The sequence below is a fragment of the Pinus tabuliformis genome, chromosome 6 (assembly GCF_031772625.1).
Source record: "Pinus tabuliformis cultivar Carrire ecotype Pingquan chromosome 6, CPIR1, whole genome shotgun sequence".
Taxonomy (NCBI): domain Eukaryota; kingdom Viridiplantae; phylum Streptophyta; class Pinopsida; order Pinales; family Pinaceae; genus Pinus; species Pinus tabuliformis.
This window is the reverse complement of record NC_142292.1, coordinates 588,331,457-588,346,400: the sequence shown is the minus strand read 5'-3', so window position 1 is coordinate 588,346,400 and position 14,944 is coordinate 588,331,457. Positions and strand designations below refer to the sequence as shown.

Sequence of the window (14,944 nt, the reverse complement as noted above, 5' to 3'; positions counted from 1 at the left end):
CTGTAACAATTTATTATCCCTTTGCTCTCACCTCCTTGATTATGTTAAGTTCTAACAGTAGAGAATCATTATAGGTTGAGCTTGCCTTTTCTTCTCATTTGCTAAGACTTGAGTTTCACACCTTTGATGCAAGAGTAACATTTTCTTCCAGAAATTACAGTGTGTCACCTTTGTGCATCTTATCTCTGTACTAAATGCCTTGTAAGATTTTATTTCTATCATACAATATGTACAACATTTCGATACAAAAAATGTGGGCTACTAGAGCAGGACTCTCCTAGCACAAATAATCAAAATTAATAGCCAGATTAACTATATAAATGGTTACGTGAGTCTAAAAACCAGAGTGTGACATGGTGGGATAAAGGAAAAAAACGTGTCTAGAAACTTTTGTATACTATCCAGGCAGACTGAAAATCAAGTCCATAAACCAGATCATATTCAAAATAGATTGTGCAAGCAGAAGGGATCAGTCTTCCCTGGTGCATTTTAGATTGATTTCCCAAGTAGGATTCGTTAACATTTTTGCATTAATTTATCTAAGTTGCAACTTTTGTAATATTTCTCTATACACCATGATTCTGCTCAAATTGAAGTCCTCTTTTTGGATGTTTTTTCTATTCCTATATAAGTCTTAAGTCCTCTGGATGAATTTTCTATGCTTAGATGACTTTTAAGCCCTCCTTTTGAGTAAGTTTCTATGCTTATATCAGTTTTATTAACGAGTTGATTTTCATGGTTTGAAGACGCAGGAATTGTACTCAAAGTTGCATCTGAAGTACAAACGATTGAAGGTTTAAACATTTCCATTCACCAGTATTACTTCTTGTACAACATGAATAACATTCATTAACATAGCCTTGTGAATGATACTGGTACTTCTTTTTATAAATTGTGTGTGTTTGCTTTAGCATTCACTTAACGCCTTTTTGGTATTCCTTTGTAAAGGAAAGAAGGTTTGGTGAAGTCGAGGAATGTATTAGAGAACAAAACAAGAATCTCACTGCATATGTAGAAGGTAATGTTATCTACAAGTTTCTTTTGGAGTTTATTTGTGGTATATTTTCAAATATGTTTACATCTGTATGTGATGCAAGCTTGATGCCATTTTTATGAAATTCAAAAGCTGTTTTTGAATAACTTCCTTTCATGTGATTTTATTTGTGTCCTGCATGTACAGCAATTGAACAGTCTTATTTGTACGAGCTTTTAGTCCCAGAGTTGTGCTAGTGGTATAGCACTTGTTTAGATTTTCTGAGCTTAAGCTCTAGATCCCCAACATTGTAACATTGGACCATACTGCCTTATAAATGTCAGAAAACTTATAAACAGTGTATTGATGTTATTTTTATTCAGGCTTATTATGCTTTTTTTACAATGTTACATGGGGCCATGTTCCCAAGGGTAGGGGGCGTGCCTCCTGTGCCTCCCATTGTCCTTCGACATGGGTGCTCCAAAGAGGTACGTTTCTCTGTGTTCTCTTTTGGGGGTTGCAATTTGGAACAGCCCCCTTAAAATGTGAGATGCTCCCATGCTTCTTTCTGACCTAAATCTGTTTATTAGAGGAAAAAATAAAGACAAAAAGGCAAAATAAAAAATAAAATGCAATGCACAGATAGACAAGGAGGGCATTGAGGAAGCATGACCCGGGTTGGTGGTTGTGCTGTCAAATATTCTGAAGAATGCAAATGATTCTGATTCAGAGAGCAACATTCCCATGATTTGTCATTATTCGTTCATATAATTGCTGGATGAAGAGACTAGTAGGGCATTGCTTGAAGAATGATGGTCATTTATCATTATACATGTTCAAAGATCAGTTATCTTAAGATTTGGATCTATATCTTTTGAGTTTTCTAATATGAAAAGAAATACAATGGTGACAGTTGATTTGTGTGAGTCGTGAAGTCATTACACATACCATTTATGATTGATCTTGTCACATGTAATGATGTATGATATTGGGAGATTGTTCTGTATATGATTTCAAAGATTTCTGTTTTGGGTCTCATACAATTAATTTTAGTTTTTTAGTATTTTGGGCGGGGTATGCTATGGCAGAGATGCCAATGCCCCCTGGAATTTGGAGGGTGATTCCATGTGTTTCCCTGATGTGTTTTCCTGCATCTGTGTCCCTGCATCCTGGAAACCTGGGGGAACATTTGTTTTCTAATTATCACACTCTTTTATTTTGTCTGATGCAAAAACTTCTTAATGTGATAATATTTCATTGTTTTACTGTTTTGTTTAACAGCTCAGCAAAAGTTGCTGGATTTCCTTAGATGCGAGAATAATTTCTTGAAGTTACATCAAGACCCAGAAAATATTACAATGATTTTGAACAGGCACATTCCCTATGTATACTACTGGTTTGTTGAGTTGAATATCTTTCACTGGGGCTGGTTTCATTCTGATAATTTGATATCTAATTGAAGGTTCCCTTAGATCTTTAAATTGGTTTTCTTATGTTTGTTATGGCTGTAATTTTGCAGATCAAAGTTTCTGGAGCAAGAAAACATAGTGTGTCAAAATAAATTGCTTGCGGAACATGCAGAGAGTGAGTTGTCCATTGCTCAATTAAATTTGTTATCGCTTAAATGATTAATCTTAATCTTTTCTACATTGTCGATAACTCTATGTCAGTACTTGGAAGATGTTGATAGATTTCAGTTGGATGAAGCTTAGCCATAATTGTCTTTTTTTGACAGATTTGACACTCATAAAAGAGGTCAATAGGCTTCAGTTATTACTGTCGGGGCATGTGAATGTAAACAAGGAGGTTCGAAACATTAATGTGCTTTATCAGTCCTGTAGAACTCAATTTTTTACTACCAATGGACAGTATTTTCTTCTCTAAGATATGCAAATTGGAAATTGCCTAAAAGTCAAGACTATATTGTTGATTTTTTTTTGTAATTTCAGAACTCTTTTTAAAGGTTTCTTGTTCAAATTTGACTTTCCAGCATTCTGCTGTGCAAACAGAAGAGGTTCGATATATTTGTCACTCTTGTGGCCTTAATAGCAGAGTTAATGTTGTGAGCGAAGAGGTACAATATGTTGGTAGTGTAACTAGTCAATCTACTGCTGACAATGTTCAGGTAAGATCAGCAGTATTCAAGATTTTTTTTAATATTTTTTCACCACAATTTCATTGAACATGATTACAAGGTCCCTTAGTGCATGTTTTGCATTTTTGTTAATATATAAATTGGTATGAAGGTTGGAAAGGGTAAAACGACGAGTTTTGTTGGCCAATATTTGCGAAAGGATAAGCAGACAGGTTAATCTTCTTACCACACTGCTATTACCCATATAAGTATAGCTTCATACCCTATTGCTACTATGAATACCAAGAAATGGCAATGCACATAACTATATTTATTGTATACATTGCATATGCCGTTGTTAAGCAGTTTTCTCCCTTTGCTTTTGAAAACAACACTCGTTTCATGTGTTTATGGAAAGTGCAGGAGAAGCAACTGAAATGGTTGGAGGAAGGGTAAATAGTTTAATTCAAATGCTACTACAGTGCATGGTTGGATTCACTATCAAAATTTCTGATGAAGGGAAATCACCGCAGCTGTTATTTCTTCATCAGTCAAGTGGTAAACTGCTCTTTTCAATTCTTTTAATATACAAAAGATATTTGTACTCTTCTGTTTGAGGCTATTAGACTTATATTGTTGGCTTGTTGAGAGCAAATTACATTCTCTTTTGTATAAAACATTGACAAAACACCATTTTCTTAATGTACAACTTTATAGCATTGAAGATCTGTTGCAGGCTACTTCTCTAATTAATGTGGTCTTTCATTTCTATGTTTTCTGGAGAATCGGGTTCATATATTCAGCGAACAGCTTCCCCTTTGGAATTACAATAATCACATGTGATTTTATTCAAGAAAGCTTTTTACTGTCAATTTTGGAGATTTATATTCAATATTTTGAACTCAAAATTTTGAATCACTTCAATATGTCTTTATGATAACTTCCAGAGCCAAAGGTCTTTGTAGCTTCCTATCTCAAAGCAATCTGCAGGACAACCTTAACTTAAGATTACAGTCATTCCTGGGCTATTTCAAGCACCTATCTGTCGTTTTCAGCACAAAAAATGGCAAACATATCATTGCCAGGTGAGGATCATTCACATTATTACAGAAATTTTGAGGTAAAAAATGGGTCTCAAAACAAAAAATGTCCTATGAACATCAACTTTGAAAGTCTCAGAGGAATTCAAGATGATGATGTCAACTATAATGTTAAATAGATTTGGAGGGAAAAAACTGTGGGTCTATCAAAAGTATGCAGAGTGGCTATTGGTAGGATGTGGTATTTGCTTTCACATCCAACGACAGCCTACACGTTAAATTCGAGTAAGCTTGTCCTAAGATAAGTTAAAAATACGATGAAAATCAATAATTTTCTTTCTTTCCCCATAGAAATATGGTGATAGAATTGCAACTGCTCAAGAAATTTAATCCAAATCAAGAGACACAATTCTACTCTACTGCTCTGTGGAAATTAATTCACAATTTAGAACAACATGTGCAAACTTGCATCATCAAATACACAAGTAAACTTGAGGACAAATTGCAAGAGTAAACTTGTTATCGCTCTGCCTGCACTTGTGCTGCCCGCACTCGCGCTGCTTGCACTTGCGTTGCTCACACTCGCGCTACCTGCACTCGCTTCTATTTCCTCGTGCATATCTTGAGGAAATAAGCCCATATTCCCCCCCTATTCGTTTGCGCAATTCCCAAGGATTGATCACTTGATCAATTCTCTAAACTATACACTCAATCTAGTGTATAGTAAATTATACATTGCCTTGAAATCTCTAGCACAACTGAGTAATTTGAATCTCTTGCATGCATGAGCTATTTTTTGGTTGATTGATCAGTTAACTGGATGATCTCTGAGTTAGACTGCTGTCCCACTGCACAACTGACCTCCAACTAGTTTAACTTAGTACACCTGGAAATAACTGAACTCGATTGCTATAATTCAGAAATCACACATGCATAACTGAACTCCAAGCCCTCTAACTCGAATTTATTGTGCTAACTGAGTGACAAGAGCTATGTCACCTCAATTAGCTACCTCCAAGTTGTATGTTGATGTGGAAATTTTGAATTTTCTCAATTTGACCAAGGCAAAGCCAAATTGAACCTTTTTTTCTACACTTCTCAACATTCCCTCTTAACAAGAAAGAGATTTTACACCACCCGTATCCAATACATGTGGAATGTACTGTAGCACTACATCTCATTGTTGTTGCTGCTACTGCAGCAACTGCAACTTAGAAGAATCCAAAAAACACTGAATCAACTGTTTCTGCAACTATCTATTGGGAAAACTGTGCTACCGTTGACTCTGCTATTGAGCCTCTTGCTCTATTATCAACACTAATCTGCACTCCTTAGTATCTGAATAACACTAATCCTCCTGCTACTGAATACTGTGGGTCCATGTAGCAAGGTAATGATCCATGAGGAGAACACCTTAATGGACCCTCCCAAGTTTATGCAATTTTGGGGCTAGGGATCTAATTCGCCCCACCTCACTTCTGGAGGTATAGATGCATGCATGGCGAAGTTTGATCTACTCATACTACTACTACTGTTCGGTTGTTGCTTCTGCATTGTTGTTGCAAATATTGCAATAATGAGTCTGATCTCCCCAAATCTAGAAGTACCAACTTCCATAGGGTTGCTCCCTTTGAAACTTGACTCCTAAGTCTCTATCTCCCTGTGGGAAATCTCTCTGCTCTTCAGTCTGTCATTATCAATGATCACAACTCCTTTTTGTGTCACTAGACATTGGCTCATTGATCTGCCCACTAACAGTCTTCTAGCTCCATTAAGGATTCTGCACATAGGGTCTTTTGGATTTGCCCTGAAGTAGGGCTCCATCAACCCTGCCTCCTAATAGCTCATTAATTCTTCAATGATCACTATACATGAGAACAAATTCGAAATACTGGTTCTAATGTGATTTCAAGGCTCTGATACTGTGTAGAAATATGGTGATAGAATTGCAACTGCTCAAGAAATTTATTCTAAATTAAGAGATACAATTCTACTCTATTGCTATGTAGAAATTAAATCACAATTTAGAACAACATGCGCAAACATGCATCATCAAATACACAGGTACACAGATGTTTCTAGGGGAAAACAATTACTAAAAACCCCTTAAGCTTGTTTGCATTAATCACGTGAATTGAGAAACAATTACAATTACATGCTCCAACTCTAAGCACCACCTGCAAAGGTAAAACTGTTCTCCCTACTGAATGAGGACTTCTAGCCAACACTTAGCCACTTTATGCCTCCTCCAGCCTCCTGAGACCGCTTTGGAAAATACCGAGCCTACACTTGCTCTGCCTGTAGTTGCGTTCCTGCACTCGTGCTACTTGCACTCACTTTGCCGGCACTCGTGCTACCTGCACTCGCTCTGATCGCACTCGTGCTGCCTGCACGCGCTCCTATTTCCTTGCGCAAATTCTTAAGGATTGATCACCTGACAAATACTCTAAACTGTACACTCAATCTAGTATATAATTAATTGTACACTGCCATGGAATCTCCACCACAACTGAGCAATTCAAATTCCTTGCATGCATGAGCTATTTTTTGGTTGATTGATTAGTTAGTTAGATGATCTTTCAATTAGATTGTGGTCCCATTGCACAACTGACCTACAACTAGTTTAACTGAGTACAACTATTAATAAGTGAATTGGATTGCTATAATTTAGCAATCACACATGCATAATTGAACACTAAGCCCTCTAACTCGAATTTACTGAGCTAACTAAGTGACAAGAGCCATGTCACTTGAGTTAACTACCTCGAATTTTCTCAATTTGACCAAGGCAAAGTCAAATTGAGCCTTTCTTGCTACACTTCTCAACATTCTCTATAAATCTACTTATCATTACAGTGAGATAAATTGTTGGTCTATCAAAAGTATGTAGAGTGGGTACTCATTGGGTGTTGAATTTATTTCTGCATTGGAGTAGTGCCTACACTTGAAATTTGAGTAAACCCGCAAGGAGATAAGTTGAAACTATGATTAAAAAAATATTATTATTTTAAGGATTATCTTATTATTTTCCTTAAGAGGTCTATTTTAAAGCTCAAAATTTCTCTAATGACAAAAGCAACTAAGATTTTCAACTACTCTGAAAAATAAATAAAAAATTAATTATTTATTTTTTGAAAAGTAGTGTACTGACTGGACATGTTTAGGGAGGGATGTATGCTCCATACACTCATGAGTTGACAATACTCCTTCCTACAGATAAAGAGCTTCTTTAGATTATTTATCAAATTTATCATTGAATTCGCTATATATGTGAGTAAAGGAAAGAGTGGAAATCTTCATTCTTATCTCCTCAATCCTATCCATGTTTAGATCTTGTGCCAAGTTCTCTAGCTGATTTTTCCCATTAGCACAATTTATAATCACTTTATCGTCCTGGATCACTTGGAGTCTTCTTAATCCTTTATGTGATTCAATTTTATAAGTAACTATAAGGCATAGAACTCTGCTTTGTTGTAACTCCTTTGACTTGCTGCGTATTTAAAAACAATAAAATGTTTCTCATGTTTAAATATAATGCCATGATTTCGAGATTCTGTGGTGTGACTTTTGCAGGCTTCCAAGAGCCTTAATAAACAAATCTGATTTGATAAGGACTTGAATTGTAGAGATATTCTTTCCTTGTCATAATTTCTTGTCAACCACAACCCCCATACCACACTGCATGGTGTTGAATTGCGATAAGCCACTGCCAAGCATTGAGGTATTCCTCGGTCTAATTTGCATTAACTCTTTGCTGACGACTCCCCATCAAATACCCTATAACAATGTACATTCTCGCAAGAAGATTCCATCATGCTCTGGCAGTGAAGATTATCTAGATTTCATCATCTTCTTCAATGATATTTTTGTAAAGTTTGTTAACCCATTTTGCAAGTTTATAATGTAAATGATCCTAGTAAAGACCATCTATGTATGTAACAACCTAGGTAATCCTACCTTTTTGGTGACGATTTCTATCTTAGGAGGTTTTTTGTCTCATCTATTCATGTGTGTTTCTAAACGCGGATGATCGACAGAGTTTTTCCCTCCAAGCTCACCCCAAAGCTAGGGTGGATTTTGTTGTCAAGATTTTAGGTAAGTCCTAGTATTCTAGTCGAGTCTTCTGTAAAGTAATTTGGGAATAATTTAAGCTAATTGGCTAAATTGCTTTATTACAAATTACTGGGTCTACTAGATCATACTTGAGGGTCTATAACGAACGACTGCATGGTCTTTCATATTTAGACACTGTGGCTAAATTATTTGAGGGTTGGAAAAATTATTAATCCCCTCACGAGTCAATTAATTAAATTTTGTGGCAAAAGTAAATTAAAATTATAAGCCAGAATTTTAATTAATTTTAAATCCTAGGAAAAAGTAATTTTCCAAATTAAAAAATTCATGGGTTCTAGAAGAATTAATTTTTGGAGGTCTCCGACCAAGGAAATATTGAAAATTTCAAGAGATTTTGGACCCTTGGGCCTTGGTAGTTAAGTCAAAGTCAAACTTTTGATGAAATAAACTCAAAATAATTAATTTTGAGTTGATTAAAATTCAATTAAATGAAAAATTCGAATTTCCTCAAAAAATAAAATAATTTCAACGGAGGAAATTAAAAGATAATTAAATCTTTTTCAACGGTCGATATTACTTTGACGAGGATCAAGCCAACTAGTTGCTGGAGAATTAATCTATAAATTAGAGGTCAGTTGTCATTCAAATCATACGATCATTGAATCATGTGCTAGCTCTTGAAGCTCTTGTAAATTTTTTCTAGAATAATACAACACAAAGTCTTTGCAGTTTTACTTGACGACAATGTTCATCTTCGATATTTTATGGTAACTTATATTTAAAGTTTTGTTTATATTATTTATAAGCTATTGGTTATTAGCTCTTGTAGATCAATCTATTGTATAAGTATTTTGCTTAGGTTGTTGGGTTTTAACATAGCATTAAGGTTTTTACTTCCTTAGTAGGTATGTCTAATATTTAAAGATTTAGTACTTATTTTATACCTCTATTAGTTTAACGACTTATTTTATATGTGTGCAGAAATCATTTGATTCATAAATTTTGGGTGTTTGGGAAGTTCTCGGTTGAACCAGCTGACTCTCGAAACTTAAGATTTCGAGAGCCTTTTAGATTTAAAATTCCCAATTTTTCTAACGAATTATATCTTGCAAGGGGTGTCTTGGGCTAGTACCTAAAATTAAAAAAATTGTATATCTTCAAAATATTGTGCTAAATTGTTAGATTTAACTACAAAGAGTCTCAAATCTACAGATTTGGGAGCGGAGTTGGACTCATACTCCTAAGATCTTATAGATCTGTAATTTAAGTGTATAGATATGAAAAATTAAATTTTTTATTTTTTTAGTTTTCTAACTTGGAATTTGGGTTTTGTTTTAGATTTTTGTACATGTAGTGGGTCTTAGGTTTTTGTTTTACGCTTGTGCATGAGCATATCTAAAGTTCTACAAAGATATTTTTCAAGATTGGAGAGAGATATAGGCTGTTTAGTCAATTTAATGTCTTAAATTGCTCTACATAAATTATCAATCCGAGTATCGTAAACTGATGAAGTGTGGTGCACCATATGTGCTTAGTTAACCTTTTTCTTACTTCGTTGTTTTATAGATTTTATTTTGTTTTGGGTTTTTGTTTTTGTTGGTTTCCTAAAGTGTCTAATGCAAATGGAAATCCTATTCTAAGGTCTTAAGAATACTTTTAAAGGACAAGTATGGATAGAGATTTCAAGACAAGACCTATGTCCCTAATGGTAACTTCCAAAACTTAGTACTTCAAAGGATCTTAAAACATGTTATTGATGGAATTAGTACTTGAACAAAAGCGTAAATATGCAGCTACTTCAATCAAAATGGAATGCAACAACCAATCAATGAGCTAGTGACTATGAAACCTAGTATCCTTGCTGCTGTATGAAAAAGAAAGTAAAAACTGAACTTAAAGCAACTCAAAGCTGAAAGCAAAGCAACTAATTCATCACACTACTTCAACTCTTTTGATCCTTTACCCTTCAGCTCAATCTACCTTATGGGAAGCAATCATGAATAAGTTAAGCGATATGATATCTAAATTGCAAGAAATTAAATTGCATAAAGGAAACTAATCACATTACTTCAACTTTTCTGATCCTTTACCCTTCAGCTCAATCTACTTTATGGGAAGCAATCATGAACAAGTTAAGCAATATGATATCTAAATTGCAAGAAATTAAATTGCATAAAGGAAACTAATCACACTACTTCAACTCTTCTGATCCTTTACCCTTCAGTTCAATCTACCTTACAGGAAGCAATCATGAACAAGTTAAGCAATATGATATCTAAATTGCAGGAAAGTAAATGAGCAAAACAAAACTGATTGAAATAACAATGCTGGAATTAGAACTCAAAAAAAATAAATCAGCAGAAGGACAAGATGATTCCGTCATGTCATTAGTCATTAAAAAGCTATGTGCATTACTAACCTACAATCAAACGGTTGAACAAACTTGCATGAATGAAAAATCTAATCTACCAACTTGAAAGCAATCAAATGACATAATGAAATCAAAGCAAAATTTACAAAATGAAATCTACTCTACCTTACATTCTAATGTGCTCCATGACATCTACTTCACATCTCCTTCCATGTTGAGAACATCAAAGCTTTATTCAAATTCTTCAAAATTACAAAGTACAACAAAGTTCTCCAAAGCTTTCAAAAGCCATCAAGGAAGAACTACAAACTCCAAGCTAAAGAACTCACAAGCTAAAAAGACTAATAAGCTAAGCTCCCAAATGAAGGAGAGAGATCTCCTATTTATACAAAAAGATGAGAAGCCATCTCATTAATGAGAATCCATGAATCTCTCCCTCTACCTCTAGAGTCCTAATTAAAATAGGAACTGATAAGACACATGTCTTCTTAGAGTTACAATACAATTAGGAGATGTGACACATATCCTCATGATCCCATGATTCTTTCCACTCAAATTCGAATTTGGCCTTAGAGTGCCACATAAGTCTTCTAGAAGCCTCCTTTCAACCTACACATGTCAACAATCTCAACCCATTTGTTAGGTATAAGCATATGCACATTATTTTCTAATGTTTAACCACAATTTCACTTAAAAGGCTTAGAAATAATAAAGATTGGAAAAACATAAAGGTGGCCCAATGATAATGAAAGTGAGATGAATGTGGTGACATAGTAGTGAAATGGAGGTGATATAATGGACATAATAGTGAAAGTGTAATGGAAATGAATGACATTTTCAAGACTCAACATAGGCCCTGGAGGGCAAGATCTTGTCTTAGAAACAATTTTTTGCAAGGAAAAGTTTCGATCAAAATCTTGAAATTAAATTTTTCAGATTTGAGTTTTTCTCATAAAATATTTGAAGCATAAACATATCTGCTTGAGATAAAAGAAAATTGGGATTTTTATTTTTATTTGTAGGGCCCTTGGGCTACCATTTTCCTCCCATCTGCTGCCTTGAGGCTCCAATTATTTGCTCCTTTGAATTTTCGAATTTTTTCCTCCCTCATTTGCAAACCCTCTTCCTATCTCTGTGTTATTTTTGCTTGTAGTTTCTTTTCCTCTGCGTTTTCTTTCTTCTCTGTGTTATTTTTCCTTGCAATTTCTTTTCCTTTGTGTTTTCTTTCTTCTTCGCGTTTTTAATTCCTCTACAACCCCTCATCCCTCTCTTGTGCATCTTTTTCTCTAGTGGTTCCCTTTTCCTTTGTGTTTTTTTCTCCTGCGTATTCCTCTAACCCACAACTCTCATTTCCCTCTGCGTTTTTTTCTCCTTCTAAACCTCATACCTCCGCAACTCCCTTTCTTTCTGTGTTTTTTCTCCCCTCCATCTCCTTACCGTTTCACGTTAACTTTTCTCTTGGCCTGCGTCCTTTTCTCCTGGTTGCCAGCCTTCTCCCCAGTGTTCTTCAGCTCTTCCCTCGACCAATGTTCCTGACTGCTCATTCCTAAAATAAATTAAAATTATTTATCTTCAAAATATTGTGCTAAATTTTTAGATCTGATTAGAAAGAGTCTCAAATCTACAGATTTGGGAGCGGAGTTGGACTTATACTCCTCAGATCTGAAAGATTTGTAATTTAAGTGTATAGATATGAAATTTATTTATTTATTTAATTTTTGGTTTTTTAACTTGGGATTTGGGTTTTGTTTTAGATTTTTGTACATATAACAGGTCTTAGGTTTTTGTTTTACGCTTGTGCAGGAGCATATCTAAAGTTCTACCAGGATATTTTTCAAGATCTGAGAGAGATATAGGCCCTGGAGTGCAAGATTTTGTCTCAGAAACAATTTTTTGCAATGAGAAGTTTCGATCAAAATCTTCAAATTAAAATTTTCAGATTTGAGTTTTTCTCATAAAATATTTGAAGCAGAAGTATATTTGCTTGAGATAAAAAAAATTGGGATTTTTATTTTTATTTTTAGGGCCCTTAGGCTACCATTTTTCCTCCCATTTGCTGCCTTGAAGCTCCAATTATTTGTTCCTTTGCATTTTCGATTTTTTTCCTCCCTCATTTGCAAACCCTCTTCCAATCTCTGTGTTATTTTTCCATGCAGTTTTTTTTCCTCTGCATTTTCTTTCTTCTTTGTGTTATTTTTCCTTGCAATTTCTTTTCCTTTGTGTTTTCTTTCTTCTTTGTGTTTTTAATCCCTCTGCAAGCCCTCATCCCTCTCTTGTGTGTCGTTTTCTCTAGTGGTTCCCTTTTCCTCTCTGTTTTTTCTCCTGCGTTTTCCTCTAACTCACAACTCTCATTTCCCTCCGCTTTTTTTTTTTTCTCTTTCTAAACCTCATACCTCCACAACTCCCTTTCTTTCTGCGTTTTTTCTCCCCTCCATCTCCTTACCGTTTCACGCTAACTTTTCTCTTTGCTTGCGTGCTTTTCTCCTTGTTGCCAGCGTTCTTCAACTCTTCCCTCGACCAATGTTCCTCACTGCCCATCCCTCTTCTGACCTGTGTTCTCCATAATTCCCTGTTCGAGCATGCGTCCATCACATCCTCTTCGTTCCCGCTCCTCCCCTTCGACCTAATCTCAAAGCCAAAAAAAATAATAAAAAACAACTTTTTATTTTATTTTATTGTTAGTGTGGGCTTTTGGCCCCTTTAAAAATTAAATTTTAATTTCATAAACATTAGGAAATTATATATATATATATTTATTTATTTTTAAATTTTTTTGACACAACATTTTTCAAAGCCAAATTTTCGAGTTTTATTTTAAAATAGGGGTTATGGGACATTTAATTTAAATCTTTAGCCTTGAGAAAATTTTTGATTGTGGGAAGGTTCTTATAGTCAAAGTAACTAAAATTTTAAATTATCTCTAAGTTTGACTATAAGCGGAAAAATAAATATTTTCTTGATTTGAGTTATTTAGAAAATCATTTAAATCCAGAATTATTTGAAGTGCTTATTCGATTAGCATTTAAATTCCATGGTTTTTCTTGGGAATTAATTATTGAAATTTAAGTGCTTAGGCCTTCATTTATTTACGCACTTCATCTAAGTTTCATGATCATTGGCATTGGGTTTTAATTTTTGATGCTTAATATCTATTGAGATCGTTCATTGTTTAAAAAGAAAATTAATTCTTAGAGTGGATTTATTTATTTGAATTATTGGATATTTAATTTTGAGATTTTTCAAGTAATTGTGATCAATATTTCTAGTGAATTCTCTACTGTCAACTTGTCGAAAATTGTATATCTTTCATTTCGTAAATTGAGTATTTTGAGCATCTACATGATTGGCACTATTTGGGAAAATTCTTAAGGAAAGGGTGATCTTGAAGGATCGGAAGATAACTATGAACAAGTTCTTGTTCTCTTTGAGCTATAATTGCATTAGAAAGAATCTAGATAAATTGAAGTGATAAGCTTGTGATTTAATTTCATATTGGGCATTATATTGTGATATTTTAAGCACATTGCCGAGCTGAATGTTTTAAGAAGTTGATCTTTCAGTTACAGTCTTGTGAAGTGAATATTATTTTTGGCAATTAAGGCTTTGGCATATAACTCATAAATAAATCGTGATATAAGCGTTTTCAATCCTTGATCTAGCTTCATCTTGGTCCATCTTATAATCATCTCGTGTACTTACATATTAAGTTAGTTTTGCATAATTAAAATTTACTTCCAAGCATAAGCTTGGTCGATAGAAAGATAAGTACCCATCCATCTTTGCTTGAGAAGCTTGTTTCTCTTAGTACTTAAAAGTTAAAACACCGACCTTGTAGTTGTCAGAGCCACAGTCTCTGTAGTGCCAAAGGCACTAGGTATGTTAGATATTGAGGAGAGGTATCGTTAATCACACTTTGTGTGCTTCACCTTATCTTCTCTCTGTCACTTACTACAAAATCAGGCTCAATATAGAAAGGACCAAAGGGTTAAAACTTAGATAGGCATTTAGCTAGAATTAACCAAGATTCTTGCATCTCACATTAGTTTTAGGATCTTCATTGCATATAAGATAGTTATTCATCCAAGCAGCAGTTGCTAATCAATTACTTGGTCATAAATTTCCTAGCAAGATAGTTGACTCCATAAGGCACTGGTATCAATTGTCTAAATCTAATCGAATCCTCTAATTCTTGCTAAATCTAAAACAAGTACTTGGTTGCTTCACTGTGTCTCCCGAGCTAGTTGGTTTCCAACTGGTTCCCCTTCATTCCATTTTCGTATGGTCTACCCCCTCAGTATGCTGTTGCTAGACAACTTAAATGGAGAGATTGGGGATCAGGGTGACAACCCCCGCTCTGAGTCGTTGTCACGATGCCTAGACATTCTGGGCGACAACATTTTTTGGCATCGTTG

The 14,944-nt window shown here is 34.7% G+C and overlaps 1 protein-coding gene across 3 annotated transcripts in view; it reads left to right on the top strand.

Annotated features, from left to right (window-relative positions):
• The window catches only part of LOC149259929 (uncharacterized), a 61,069-nt gene that overhangs the window by 30,117 nt on the left and 16,008 nt on the right, over window positions 1-14,944 (top strand). For 2 of the 3 annotated variants that reach the window (XM_089419380.1, XM_089419393.1), the window contains exons 2-9: window positions 747-794; window positions 949-1,018; window positions 2,255-2,378; window positions 2,493-2,557; window positions 2,709-2,779; window positions 2,964-3,098; window positions 3,220-3,280; window positions 3,471-3,605. In XM_089419380.1, coding sequence (XP_089275506.1) covers window positions 747-794; window positions 949-1,018; window positions 2,255-2,378; window positions 2,493-2,557; window positions 2,709-2,779; window positions 2,964-3,098; window positions 3,220-3,280; window positions 3,471-3,605 — 709 coding nt within the window. The remainder of the gene's footprint in view (window positions 1-746; window positions 795-948; window positions 1,019-2,254; window positions 2,379-2,492; window positions 2,558-2,708; window positions 2,780-2,963; window positions 3,099-3,219; window positions 3,281-3,470; window positions 3,606-14,944) is intronic. The other variant, XM_089419389.1, reaches the window with a different exon arrangement.